Here is a 13,232-nt window from a genome sequence, read left to right as displayed (position 1 = left end):
CATACAAGAGACAAAAGTACGATATTTATTGCGAGGGTTGAGGAGCCTCCACTAAGGCATAGTCATGGAGCAGGTCTTTGATCATGCCGGAAAATATGCCACAGCTTCATCCTGCTAGATCGGTCTAATGTTATATTCAGACCTCTGCCCAAATCCTGTTTATTGTCGCTAAATTCTGATATCACTCTTGAGAGGTCAGAAAACAAGTACGATTTGGTCCTTGCTGGTGCATGCGCTAAATCGAATACTAATACCTACCCCCGAATTCTGACTTTTGTAAAGACATATCACTCTGCTAAGTATTACAAGTTTCAGAATGCCCAGGGAGAAAAACGTACAAATTAAAGAATCGCCACCCCTCACTTGTACAGTGCATACTTACAGCATCTGTTCATGAGTCCCATGCATTGCAATAAAAAAATAACCTTGAACACCCAATCTCTTCTCAACTTTTCAGACTCAGTAGGAGCTAAGTGTGAATTCTGTATTAGAGCAATATTTATATGGCTAAACATGAACTTCTCAAGAACTTTCTTTCATCTTATATGGTGTGTGAGTCTGTTGGCATTAAGTGAGAGGAGTTGGATATTTTGAAAGTGAGCATTAGGGTTTCTGTAATTTATCTAAATACCAGGGTGCATTGTTACCTTCTACCAATGGTTCCCATCAGTAGAAACCCATGCCACCTAATGTGTGAGTGCCACCCAGGATTCAAGGACTACTTGTAGATAATGGGCAATTATGTCAGAATAAATATAGTGCAAAAAGAGGGCTGTGAATAAGTGCATACATACTTTGTGTTGTGTCATTCTTGCCAACAGGCGTTTCGCCTGTTGCACTGCAGTGCCTAATTTAACAGTGGGGCAGTTGTTGGCAGCGAAATATCCTTCGGCTGGTTGGGAAGGGGAGTGGCGCACGAGGGGCACCCCTTATTTTAAAAAAGGCAATCCGTGCAGGTAGACACCAATGTCAAGACTGAGTTAGCGTTTGACCCGCGATGAAATGTTAGCAAATCATGAATAACATAATAGACTAGAGTCATTACATTTGTGCTGTGTGCGGTGACCAGGTCGCACGTGACTGCACAGGCCCTGCTCGGGTTTATGGGACCAGTTATTGGGTGGTTTAGATATCTTGTAAGATGTGGGTTATTCGCAAAACAAAGCGAGTTAAAACTGTCTAGAAATGAAGTGGGGCCGAATGCCACGCTTGACGTTGTCTGCGGCGCCACCACAGACTGCTGACCGCAGATCAGTGCATTTGAAGTTGCCATTCAAGTGTCGTTCATTTCGAAAACTATTTCCTCTGATGGTAAGGCCTGCATTCTGACGCTTCCTGCACTCAAAAACAAACGGATTCCAACCATGCAGGACCACAGTGCTAGGAAAGAGAGGAGTACAGGGATGGGAAAAGCCTAGCAACCTAGTTTATACGTAGGCTTTCCTGTTTTCAGTTTCTATTTTTGGTAAATTCTGGTGGTGTTTTCTCAGTGTTTTCCAGTGATTTCAATACCTCGAAAAAACAGTGCTTTTCAGTGGTTACTCATTTTCGCGCCATAAAAAACAACTGAAATGGTGTTTTACCGGTGTTTATGGTACGCTTTGCTTTTATTATTGCTTGCTTTCTTAATTGGTGCATGGTATATTGCCAGTCTATGTACAGTGTATATGAGGTCCAAATAAACTTTTACAAGTCAAATTTATTGTAGTACACCATACAATATTTCTTCAGTGAATCTTTGGTCATTTGCGCTCTCTCTTTCCTTCCCATGTACACTTTCATTTGTGAAAAGGCCCTCAAGACATTGGCACTTGAGACTGGCAACGCCAAAACAGACAGTACACAATTTGCCAACTCTGGCCACCAAGACTCTTGCAAAAAGGGCATACATGACATCCTCGACGTTCTCACGCCCATTAACAAATTGCACTGAAACCAGGTCACCCTAGGCCTACTACCTCCCGTCAACCTACATGATGCATCCAACCAGTGTACGGGCAAAGGAGTGAAGTGCTTTACAACCTTCAATAAAATTCTTACATCATTGCAAGTTTTAACCCCTTAAGTGCTGCTGACGGCCAACGGTCGTCAGCAGCGCTACCTCCCCAGTGCTGCGCACGACCATTGGACGTCCATTCAGCACTGGTTCCAATGGACAGCGCAGCACTGGGGAGGGATGTTTACCCGCAGCTAAGGTGTTAACTGTGCAAAACTGACTCTGTCCGGTGGCACTAAGCTCCCCACTCTAAGAAGGGGTGAAAAACAAGATAGCCTTGTTAAGTAAAATGGTCGTATACAGAGCTGCGAAGTACTTAGGTGCGGCTGCAGTTAGACAGACACCAGAACACAATAGCTCCTCTCCCCCCTCCCTCCACCCCCACGTGAGCCAGCAGGGGGCCTGGTGTTGCTCTGGCCCTTTGGCCTTTCACACCTCGGCTCCCCATTCTCTTGTCTGTCTTCGCCCCCTGCACTCTGTGTTGCACTAAACAATGCCAGAACGTTCTTTAATGGCCAGTGAGGTAAACAACGACAATGCTCGACCACTTCAGTGATTCTGAAAAATGTGGACGGATGGTAAATTGTTAGTTACATGCAAGGCAGGAGCCTGATATCCGACTAACTCAGTCTCACACCAATAGGTCTTTAATTCAATCTTGACGTTTCCCTAAACGATATACTTTTGATTTATGTATGGACTTTGCATTAAGCACTCGCTGTATATGAACAAGGTCAAGACACTTTGCAGTCGTAAATAACCTTACTTAACTGCAGAAACTAGGCACTCTCTGCAAACAACATGGGAAAGGTGCTCTGGATCAGCAGAATCAGTCATCAAGAGCTCATATCTTTTAGAAAGTAGGCCTCAGAGGCAGGTAAAAGCCAGATGTAACAACAAAAATTGCATGTTTAAAAGTGGCAAGCTTGGCACAGATGAATTCCCAATGTGCAATACACTAAATTCAAATTGTAATTTGCAAAACGAACGATGGAACAATTTCAGACATCTTTCACTGTATGAGGGCCAGCTGATTAAGACGGGGTGAGGGCGTGACACACAATTTCCATGGATGGCTGGCGACTTCTAGCTTGCAATGTTGGTGCAAGTCAAAAACTAATGGAGAAGTTTATTGCCCAGCCTCCATTCCTTCAATCACTTGCACTGGGTCAAATCCTGTCTCAGGAATATGAATGACCCGGACCATCTGTAACTCCATTGTGTATGGATCTAATGCACTGTGAACCAGTTGTTTCCGATAGCTGACCCCAATAATTTGCCTCAAGAATGTACCTTGTACAACTCCACCCAAAGAAAGAGGGGGAACCAGAGGTGGAGCGAAAGGAGGTCCCTTGCTCTGTAGATCATATTAACACACTTAGAGTGGCACAAGATCGAGCACACTTGCAATAAACTAAAACACCCCATCGAAAGACCAGACCAAGTACAGGGTGAGACGGAGGGAGGGGAAAAAGAGACGTTTTGGGTCCAAATTTGATCTAAGATGCGGCCCTTGATATGTGTGGGCGAAAGAATTTGTTGAGACAGGTTCAAACTAGTGAGGGCCTCGAAGACCTCCAAGGCGTGGGTCCCGGCATTGATGTCGTTACACCAATAATTGAGGTCGCCGAAGAGGGCGAATCTGGGATGGGAAGTGAGGAGGTTGATCAACTGGTCAGACAGAGTGGCCGCGAAGGTTGGCATCGGTTGAGGGGGACGGTAGAGAAGGAGAAAGTTTAAGGCCCCGCTTTCCGTGTTTAAGCTGAAGATGAGATTGTCAACACCCGGGAGGGAGATAGATGGGATAGAGGTGGAATTCAAGTGTTTGGAGATTATGGCCGCTACCCCACCCCCAGAGCGATTTCCTGGCCGATCAGCCTAAACAGGCATTCTAAATTTCTGTGATTCCACAAAGAGTTCAATCTGACCAGTACTTGGTTTCCTCTGTGGGCTTTCCGTGATTAAAAACAGAAATATAACACAACAACTGACATAAAAACAGCCTGGAGTATTGATTTTGTTAATGGTTGTTAGCTGTTTCGGATAAATGAGTAACAACAACAAATTATTTTACTTGTACCTTGTCACTTTTTGACCAATGAATGAGTGCCTCCTTCACACACATTTGTACAGAATCACACCTGTAATTTGAATACTGTATTGTTGCTCTTTGTTCTCTGCAGAGAGGCCATGTATTGAATGATCATGCATTCTGAACACATTCTTGATCCCCAGGTAGGCACAATGAAAAAGTTATACTGCATTCGGCCTCAAATACAAAGCTCTCAATTGTAGCCTGTTATAAACACCTGGATGCAACTCAATACAAAGTGTGCACCATACAAGAGTAATATGCTGTGAAACGAATTAAACTAATTTGTTGCCATGTATTACCCTAACACACATTGTCAGACTGAGACAGGAAATAGGCCCCAGCATCGAAATAAAAGTGGCCCCCATTAGTGAATTAGGCAGCTAGAAAAATTTCTGCATTTGCAAATTATATCAGTTTTTAATTTGTAAAGAGATGCTATATACGATTTTGTAAGGTATGGAAGACTGCATATATTTGAGTTTGCTGGAAGCAATGTTTGTTTTAAAATATCATGAAAATCAACAGTAAATGACCATAAAGCGGGCCTGTAAACATCCAAAGAAACAGTCTACGTACTGACTTGACAGATTAGACCGTTGGGCACAGCCTGATTTGATTGCCCTATAGGTCAGTCCGACCCTGCAAAAGTGTCATACCTCACTGTGCAGACACTAGACCAGTTTCTTTGCAGGTCAAGTTAGTACATGAATATAGGAAAAGATATGGAGCCCGTTTCAATGTCCAATCTAATTTATTGCTGGGTCTAAGACATGTAGAGCCTTGCTCCAACCACTTGTTAATGCTGTGCCTGCTCCTCTGCCTACACCCCTTGTCTCACTGTCATACTCACACCTATCTGCCCCTCCCCCTTTGTTCTCACCTCTATGCTTCCTTTCCCAGTTTTCCCTCATGGTAGGTGAGCAGTTTTCAAGTGACAGGACGTCATTCTATCCTTTGTTGTGCGCCCTGCAGGATATCCTGCTTTTCATTCATACAGGGGCAGGGCGCACTTCACACATAAGGGCAGTTTAAGTACCTATCAAATCGCTGCCATCATCATGCAACTAAAGCGATAAGGCCCTGCGAGAGGGGCCAGCAGGGGAAATGGGTAATAAAAGAAAACCTTTTAACTCTCGGGGGCCCCGGGCCCGGGCCTCGAAACACAAAAGTCTTTAAAGGTGCGAGGCCCCCTACATGCTGCCCATGCCTAGCGCCGGCCCTGGTGCTAGCTACAGACTAGTGCCGAGTTATTGTGAGGACTGTTTTCTTTTCAGAGTCAAGGACATGCTTCTCTCTTTTCGTCACAGAAGAGTCTGGAGCGCCCTGTAACAGTAGGTGACGGTGCTTGTTGTAGCGGAAATGCGCGCCTGTGTTAAATAGCTTTAGCCTCATGAATGTCTTTGTTGGATGACAAAGTTAAATTGCAATTTCATGGTTTGGTTTCAAAGGGCCGTGTTTATAAAATTCATGAGCTGTTAAAATGTGTCGGAAAATCTGCACCCGGTGAGCAGCGGAGATGTGTATTTATTTATTTATGCGACTTTACCCGAAGGCGTCGGAGCTAAAGGCATTAAGATTAAATAAATTAACTACGCTCAACTTTGCATAACATGGATTACTGTGAAATATTGTAAAACACATGTTACATGGCTGATAATTAGCATTAACAGATGACTAGATGATATCAAGAGATAGAATTACCTCACTCTACGAGCGAGTGGCAATTCTGCACGGCCAGGCTTTCTCGTGGCCCCACTGACACCCGGGGCAAACCATGCCGCCCGGGCATGATTAATGTCAGGTTCAGGCGTTCAGCAGCAAAGCTGCACACTGGTGTGCCCTGGGCTGCGAGGCCGCTGTGATCCTTGGGGTTGGCTCGGGGGTCCGGTCACAGGAACACATTTTTAAAAAGAATTCCGCGGTGTAAAGCGCGGTCATTGCTGCTAAAACTTCCTCCTCGCATTATGCATCAGCAGCAGGAAGTCACGTGACGTGCTGCTCGCACTTCAGACGGCCGCCGCCTTCAGAATAGTGCCGCCTGGGGCGGACCGCCCCCACCGCACCCCCCTAGCTACGCGAGTGGGTGTGGGATTCTCTCTGCTGTCCCGCGACCCTGCTGGCTTAAATCCGCAGCAGTGGGAGGACATTCCTCAAGGATAGTTCTTTTTTGTGCTCCTTTGGCTCCCTCAAGTGGCCGAGCGGAGCAACAAATATGTAAAAAAAAAATCAGTGACACTCGAAATATGTAGAAAAACAGTGACACTCGGTTTAAACCAGGTCACCTTATTTTCAATCGGTAGGGTATTATCGTTTACATTCGGTTTAAACCGAATTCCGAACAGCCTATTTATACGTGAGATCTATTCATCATGGTTGCAGAATGCCTTGATCTCGAAAAACTGTGATTTACCAACCTGAATGCAGATCTTTCAAAGAGAAGCATACCTTCATGCTTGCTGCATTTAGTTGCTGACCGCATGTGCCTGTTGTTACTCATGACCAGGTTACTTACTGCTAATCTTCATTACTCCAAGAGTTTTTTTTTGTGCTGTTCTGTTGGGGAGCTGAAGCTCTCAGTCATGTGGCGAGGAAGATTTAGGAGGTCATTGTTATTAAAAAGTAGTGATAATGATGGCTTTTGAAACATACAATGGTCTACTCTCAGAGTGTAAGTGTAAGTTCAATGATGCAGTAGCGGTCGGTAGTGGGAGTAGCTGCCGGGCGGTGATGTGGGGAGGGGGAGGGGAATTGTGGGGTGTAGTAATCTATGAATTACGGAGGATTACAGGTAAGTAAACATAAATAAATAAAACGATTTTCGTTGTGTGCACTGCATTACATTTGGGGATGTAGTGCATCCAATACAATTATTTTTATTTATGTTTACTTACCTGTAATCCTCCGTAATCCATAGATTACTACCCCCCACAATGCCCCTCCCCACATCACCGCCCGGCAGCTACTCCCGCCACCGACCGCTACTGTAATGATGAAGAAAAAATGTTGGTGAGACTTCTATGGATCCAATGATCGCCTCCATATTGATCTCTTTTCTTCTGAATGAAATTAAAAACATTGTAATACCTTTCTACAACACTGAATATAGAGCCCTTTCTGAGGACCTATGTGGGCTGAAGTTAAAAATTAAAAATGTCTCTTTGAAAAAGTTCTTCATAGTATTAATAATGCAAAAGCTACCATTAGTTTTCCGCTTTGAAACCGTCAAATCCATTAAGAGGCGACTATCCTGTATTTAACATCAAATGAGGCTTGGCCTGCTGTGAGGCAGAAGGCCACAACCCACTTTTAGTCACCCCTTTCACCTCAGTTTGTGCTGCCTACATCAGCATGTTGGGTTCAAAGGCAGTTAGTGGTGGGAATATGGTGGTCTGAAAGGCGCCAAACGTCTCATTTAAGAGTTACTGGCTGTGTTTGCTCCCCTGCCCCCTGGCTGTGTGTGTGTGGGGGGCTCTGTGTGTGTGTGTGGGGGGGGGGGGCTCTGTGTGTGTGGGGGGGGCTGTGTGTGTGGGGGGGGCTCTGTGTGTGTGGGGGGGGGGCTCTGTGTGTGTGTGTGGGGGGGGCTCTGTATGTGTGTGTGGGGGAGGCTGTGTGTGTGTGGGGGGGAGGCTCTGTGTGTGGGGGGGAGGCTCTGTGTGTGTGGGGGAGGCTCTGTGTGTGTGTGTGTGTGTGGAGGAGGCTCTGTGTGTGGGGGGGAGGCTCTGTGTGTGTGGGGGGCTCTGTGTGTGGGGGGCTCTGTGTGTGGGGGGGGCTCTGTGTGTGGGGGGGCTCTGTGTGTGGGGGGGCTCTGTGTGTGGGGGGGGGGTTGTGTGTGTGTGGGGGGAGGCTCTGTGTGTGTGTGTGGGGGAGGCTGTGTGTGTGTGGGGGGGAGGCTCTGTGTGTGTGGGGGGGCTCTGTGTGTGTGGGGGAGGCTCTGTGTGTGTGGGGGAGGCTCTGTGTGTGTGTGTGGGGGGCTCTGTGTGTGTGGGGGGCTCTGTGTGTGGGGGGGGCTCTGTGTGTGTGGGGGGGCTCTGTGTGTTTGTGGGGGGGGCTGTGTGTGTGTGTAGGGGCTCTGTGTGTGTGGGGGAGGCTCTGTGTGTGTGTGTGGGGGGGGGGCTCTGTGTGTGTGTGTGTGGGGGGGGGGCTCTGTGTGTGGGGGGGGGGGCTCTGTGTGTGTGTGGGGGGGGGGCTCTGTGTGTGTGTGGGGGGGGCTGTGTGTGTGTGTTGGGGCTCTGTGTGTTGGTGGGGCTCTGTGTGGGTGGCCCTGTATGTGTGTGTGGGTGGGTGGCTTTTCGTGTGTGGCTCTGTGGGTGTAAATGCAATAGGTCATGCATTTGCGAGCGATTAACCTATTGGCATTGTAAATGACAATGCCATTATTTAAGATGTAAAAAAAAAAAGTCATGCACAATGCCAATAGCTCTACCTTTAATAATGCCGACACCATTGCATTGTAAATGCTTGTTATTTTTGAAGCTGCAACAGAAGTTTTAGGGAAATTCTGTCAATCCAGTTTGAAGAGTTTTGAAAGATAAAACTGATGCAGCAGTAAATTAGTGTTTGTCCACTAGAGGGAAGAATACCACAAATTGGTAAAATTCTAGCATGTGCCATGATTATTCTAATTTTGCTTTTCCCTAGTATTCATTCCCAGCCGGTGCAGGTAAAAGCCGAGGGGCCGGGTGGGGGTGGGATTTCGACGGATGATGATGAGGAAAGATTAAATAAATAATTAATTTTCCCTCGTAGTCGTCTGTATTTTCAATAAACATTTTTCTGATGGAAAAACACCTTTACAAGTTCTCTACCTCAAAATAAACAAACAATTTAAAAAACACCTAACAGTAACATGTATAATGTGGTTCATTTGGGTAGTCAGGCGCCATTTACAAGCAACTCAGCCCTCGACGTTAAGGTTTATGTTATCAGCAGGGTCCCTTGAAGGAAATTTGGGCAATATTACATAGTTACCGATTATTTATCCTCTACATAGATATAATAATCAATAGAAAGTTCACATACTGTCTAACTGACCTATGTTCTGGTGACACTGTGAACCGCATGGCCAAAAGGTCGATAGACTGGTAAATAGTGCAAGAAATACAAAATGGCAAGATAGGAACATTATACACTGCTCACCAGCTAGATTTTATATTACATGCTCATTTTGAGCACTTAGTTCAAATATATTTTTTCTAATCAGGAACATGTTTATCAAAAACTCTAAGTTTAAAACTAGACTATACTACAAGTCTGTTTGTAGGAAAAAAGTTGAAACAAAATACCCAATTACGTAGTTCAGAATGAATAGTTTTATACCCCAGCCTGTCTCTACACCAGGTTTCCTGCCACCTCTGCTTCACGCTTGCGCTGTAGTGCACCAGTGGGCAACTTCCATCACATATGGTGGGCATAACCCTCCTTAAAAAGCTTTTTAAAGTCATATTAAGGGCACTTTGGGATACCCCAAACCAGAAGATTACCATGGTAGTATCCTGGGCATCCACCACACATCATTGCCCACCATGACCCATGCAGACTGGTATCTGGTGCGCCACATGACTGCGCGGCCAAACAGATTATAGCCCGGGCCTGGTGATCACGCTTCGACCCCTCAGCAGCATTCTGGTTCACACAACTCTAGCAGACCATTGCCATGGCAAAACACACATGGTGATGGACAGAGTGTTGAACATTGGCAAAACATTCACCCCAAGTCACAGACCTGGGTTTAATCCATCGTTATTTTGCTCACCACGCCACCCCAGTTCAGACATGGCCATATGCAAATCAGTCTTGACCCTGTGCCTCATGGGAACAGTCCAGCCCGAACTGCCAAGCCATGTCTTCCCTAGACCAGAATCAAGCATCCTAGGACCAGTTTCTAGCTATCAGCCGTCATCAGCCAGGATAGCTTGACTCCAGTGGCATAGTGAGCATACTATTGCCATGGATCAGATGACGCACAAGAGGTCTTTCACAGACAAGAAATTCCTACGCCGCTGGACACCCCTTATCAAGTATCCACTTGGAATATCTGTGCTTCCAGTCTTCCAGATTGGGTGCTCTTTACCTAATTGACAAAATAGTGTAGGGTACAACCCCACCCCTTTGTTCCCCTTTTTTGAGACTCACTAACACTCACTCTCCTTTTAAGCAACACTTCCTTCCCGCTTCATTATGCATGACTTTGTACACATGAGAGATCAACTGGGGATCTCCCAGATCCCCCTGTCGCCTCTTTCCCTACTCCCAGTTATTGTTAATCTGTCCATCTTGCCCGTCACATAGACACGCATCATCAAGAGCCTACATTATGTAGGCCTTCGCTCAGACTCTACTACGCCTCCTCATCGGAGTGATTTCTATTCTTTAGACTCCCGTCTTTGCAGACGACTCGGGCAATAGTGCAGACGCTTTAGCATAACTTTTGTATGTACTACTAACACAATGCAACTGTCTACTGAAGGGCTTCCTCTTTGGAATTGCATTTAAACTGCAATATTCTTCAGATAATTCAATAAACAGAACTTGAACAAAGAATGATTAATTTCAGAAAAATACTTGTTGCTCGGTTTGTAAAAAGTCACCTGTAGAAGGGCACAATTGTTGAAGTAGATTCGTGACTATCAGTATGGTGATGAAACTCACATTCCGCAAGGGCCCTTGAAATGTTTTCCATATTTCACAAGGTCCTGTGAAATGTAGGATTTTGTTTATCACTGCGTTTCGAGTAATAAAATGACTAAAACATGTAATATGCAGTACGTATACAGATGTACAGAGTGTAATTATCTGTGCATTACCACTGACTTGTGTGGCGAGCGGCCATGATTCAGGAAAGGCAAAGCCTTAAGTGAATCATGATGCTACCTCCCCTACCTCACATACACAAAATGCAGAAAACCTTTATTTTCCAACAAACTGCGCAAATGCAACACCAGTAAAAGGGAAAAGCAAATAGCCCAGGAAAAGAAAGTTGAAAAAGTAGCTATAGGAGTAATGAAGACTGGAGGGAGGGGGGTGTAAGGATTTAGGTATATATGAGCTTTGCATGTCATTTCCAAAGTGTAACGGCATCTGTGTTGAGCCACACAGTGCCACCTGACAGCGTTGAGGTACCGCTGAAAAGTTTCTGGATCCATTTTGAAACCTGGGTGATAATGAAAAGGCATGGAATCTGCAGCTAGAAGTCTCTATAAGAAATGCATTACAGGGATAGGTGTGAGGAGCTACGGTTGAAGGCAATACGGGGTAGGAACAGGCGTACAAAGGAGAAGAGTTGCCAATGTATAGGTATTGTATTGTATTGGCATTTATATAGCGCACTACTTACCCGTAGGGTCCCAAGGCGCTTCGACCGCTGCGAAACCCTTCCTGGCTTCCCTGAGACATGGTCCCTTAATGGGTATCTCTAGGGTGAGACCAGGCATCCCCGGCGGTCTGGTGGGGCCGTTAGTGAAGATGAGTCAAGCTAATGCCCAGAGTTGCCGAGTGTGATCGCTGATCAGAGTGGGCATCGAGGCGAGAGAATTATCGAGTCCGCTGACCCTGGTCCAGAAACCTGCCGCGCCGGGAATCAAACCCTGGTCCCGGGCCGTCCTCTGCTCTCAGGTCTGCCGCCTCTAACCAGTGAGCCACACTCTACTACTAGTTTAGCGTATAGCGGGGCAGATTATAAAGAATAGGTATGGGTAGGGGTGCTATGGTGTTGCCAAGAATGTTCTAGGATATAGGCAGGGTTGATGCACTAGGGTATCAGTAGGGTGGGACAGGTGTATAGGTGGGGTCAGACTTTCTAGGATGAAGGCAACATATTCACATTAAGGTATAGGTCGGGTATGGTGCTAGAGTCACAGGGCAAGGAAAATGATACTGAAAGAAGGGTGAGTAACCACTGAAGGTAAGGAGAGGAGAGAGTTTCTTTCTTACTATAGACACAGAGAGAATAGATAGGGAGGATAGGCAGGGAAGATTAAAAAAGGCGTAGAAGAGTTCCATCGATTAAATGCAAACAGGTGTTCTACATGTTCCTAGAAAAACTAGACTACAGGGCATTATTCTACATGAAGGATATTCAACAGATAGATTCGCCATCTTGGAAGTGTCATTCACTTGGAAATAGTTTTGCTGAGAAAAACGATCCAGAAGAGGTTTCCTAAGGTTTGTTTGTATTCAGAATTAATCTATCATAGCATGTTAATATGGAAGCCATGGTATTCACTGAAAGAAAACAAACGTATATTGACCGAGTCTTCATATTATATGGCCAGCTATTCAGTAGTCGAAAAACATAACATTTACAGGAACAAATTACAGCTGAGGTATGTGGTGGTCACATTCTAGAATTCCAGAGATCCCACCAGTTAAGGATGTAATGCAATTTTAATTCCTCTTTCACGTTCGTACTTGTTACTTCCCACCGGACACCAAAAATACATATTTGGCATCAAAGATTAGATCACCTGACCTAATCAAATTATACTAAAATAATGCTAGAAAAGCGAACTATGTGCTGTTGCAGTGGAACTTCTTACCTGAGTATATACGCTAAATATATGACTCTGCACTTCATCCATTGAGTCCAGTCCGTAGGCTACCGTTCCAAGGTGAAGGCGTTTGAAAACCATCTCATTTTGTGTGAGTGTACCTGAAAATAAGGTTACATAATAAGATGGTTATATACTACTTGGAAAGAATTCTTTAAAACTACCATAGCAAAAAAGAAACCCATTTGTGGGTGTAATTTTGTCTGCATGAATAAATATATACTAACTCTATAACGTGTAGGTCTTCGTGTTGATATTACCCAATGTAATAATACACAATTACCAACCTTAGAAGTTTGGTTCAGTAAAACTTGCTAAGACTCAAACTCCTAACTTGTAAGGCCTAACAAATGTCAAGAGCAAGCATTTACATCACTGACCCATCTTACTGACTAAAACAGTACTGACCAAGTCGAAAAGGTGTGCAACAGAATAACTCTTCCTAACAAGACAGTGCAAAATAGCACATTGATGGAAACTACCTGCACATAGGCTGTTTGTGTAATCAGCACTAGATGTTCTTATTCAATTACATAATTTCTAAGAATTAAGAACTGGGCTACCTTCTTTGGCACTCTGGATGATACATGTATTT

At 45.0% G+C, this 13,232-nt stretch overlaps 1 protein-coding gene across 1 annotated transcript in view; it reads right to left on the bottom strand.

Annotated features, from left to right (window-relative positions):
• Nucleotides 1–13,232, bottom strand: part of ATP9A (ATPase phospholipid transporting 9A) — a 482,075-nt gene that overhangs the window by 262,735 nt on the left and 206,108 nt on the right. The window contains exon 13 of the mRNA XM_086932451.1: nt 12,626–12,738. Coding sequence (XP_086788577.1) covers nt 12,626–12,738 — 113 coding nt within the window. The remainder of the gene's footprint in view (nt 1–12,625; nt 12,739–13,232) is intronic.

This window comes from Lissotriton vulgaris, chromosome 7, assembly GCF_964263255.1.
Source record: "Lissotriton vulgaris chromosome 7, aLisVul1.2, whole genome shotgun sequence".
Classification (NCBI taxonomy): domain Eukaryota; kingdom Metazoa; phylum Chordata; class Amphibia; order Caudata; family Salamandridae; genus Lissotriton; species Lissotriton vulgaris.
Note: the sequence above shows the minus strand (reverse complement) of the source record. Positions and strands in the feature narration are given on the sequence as shown.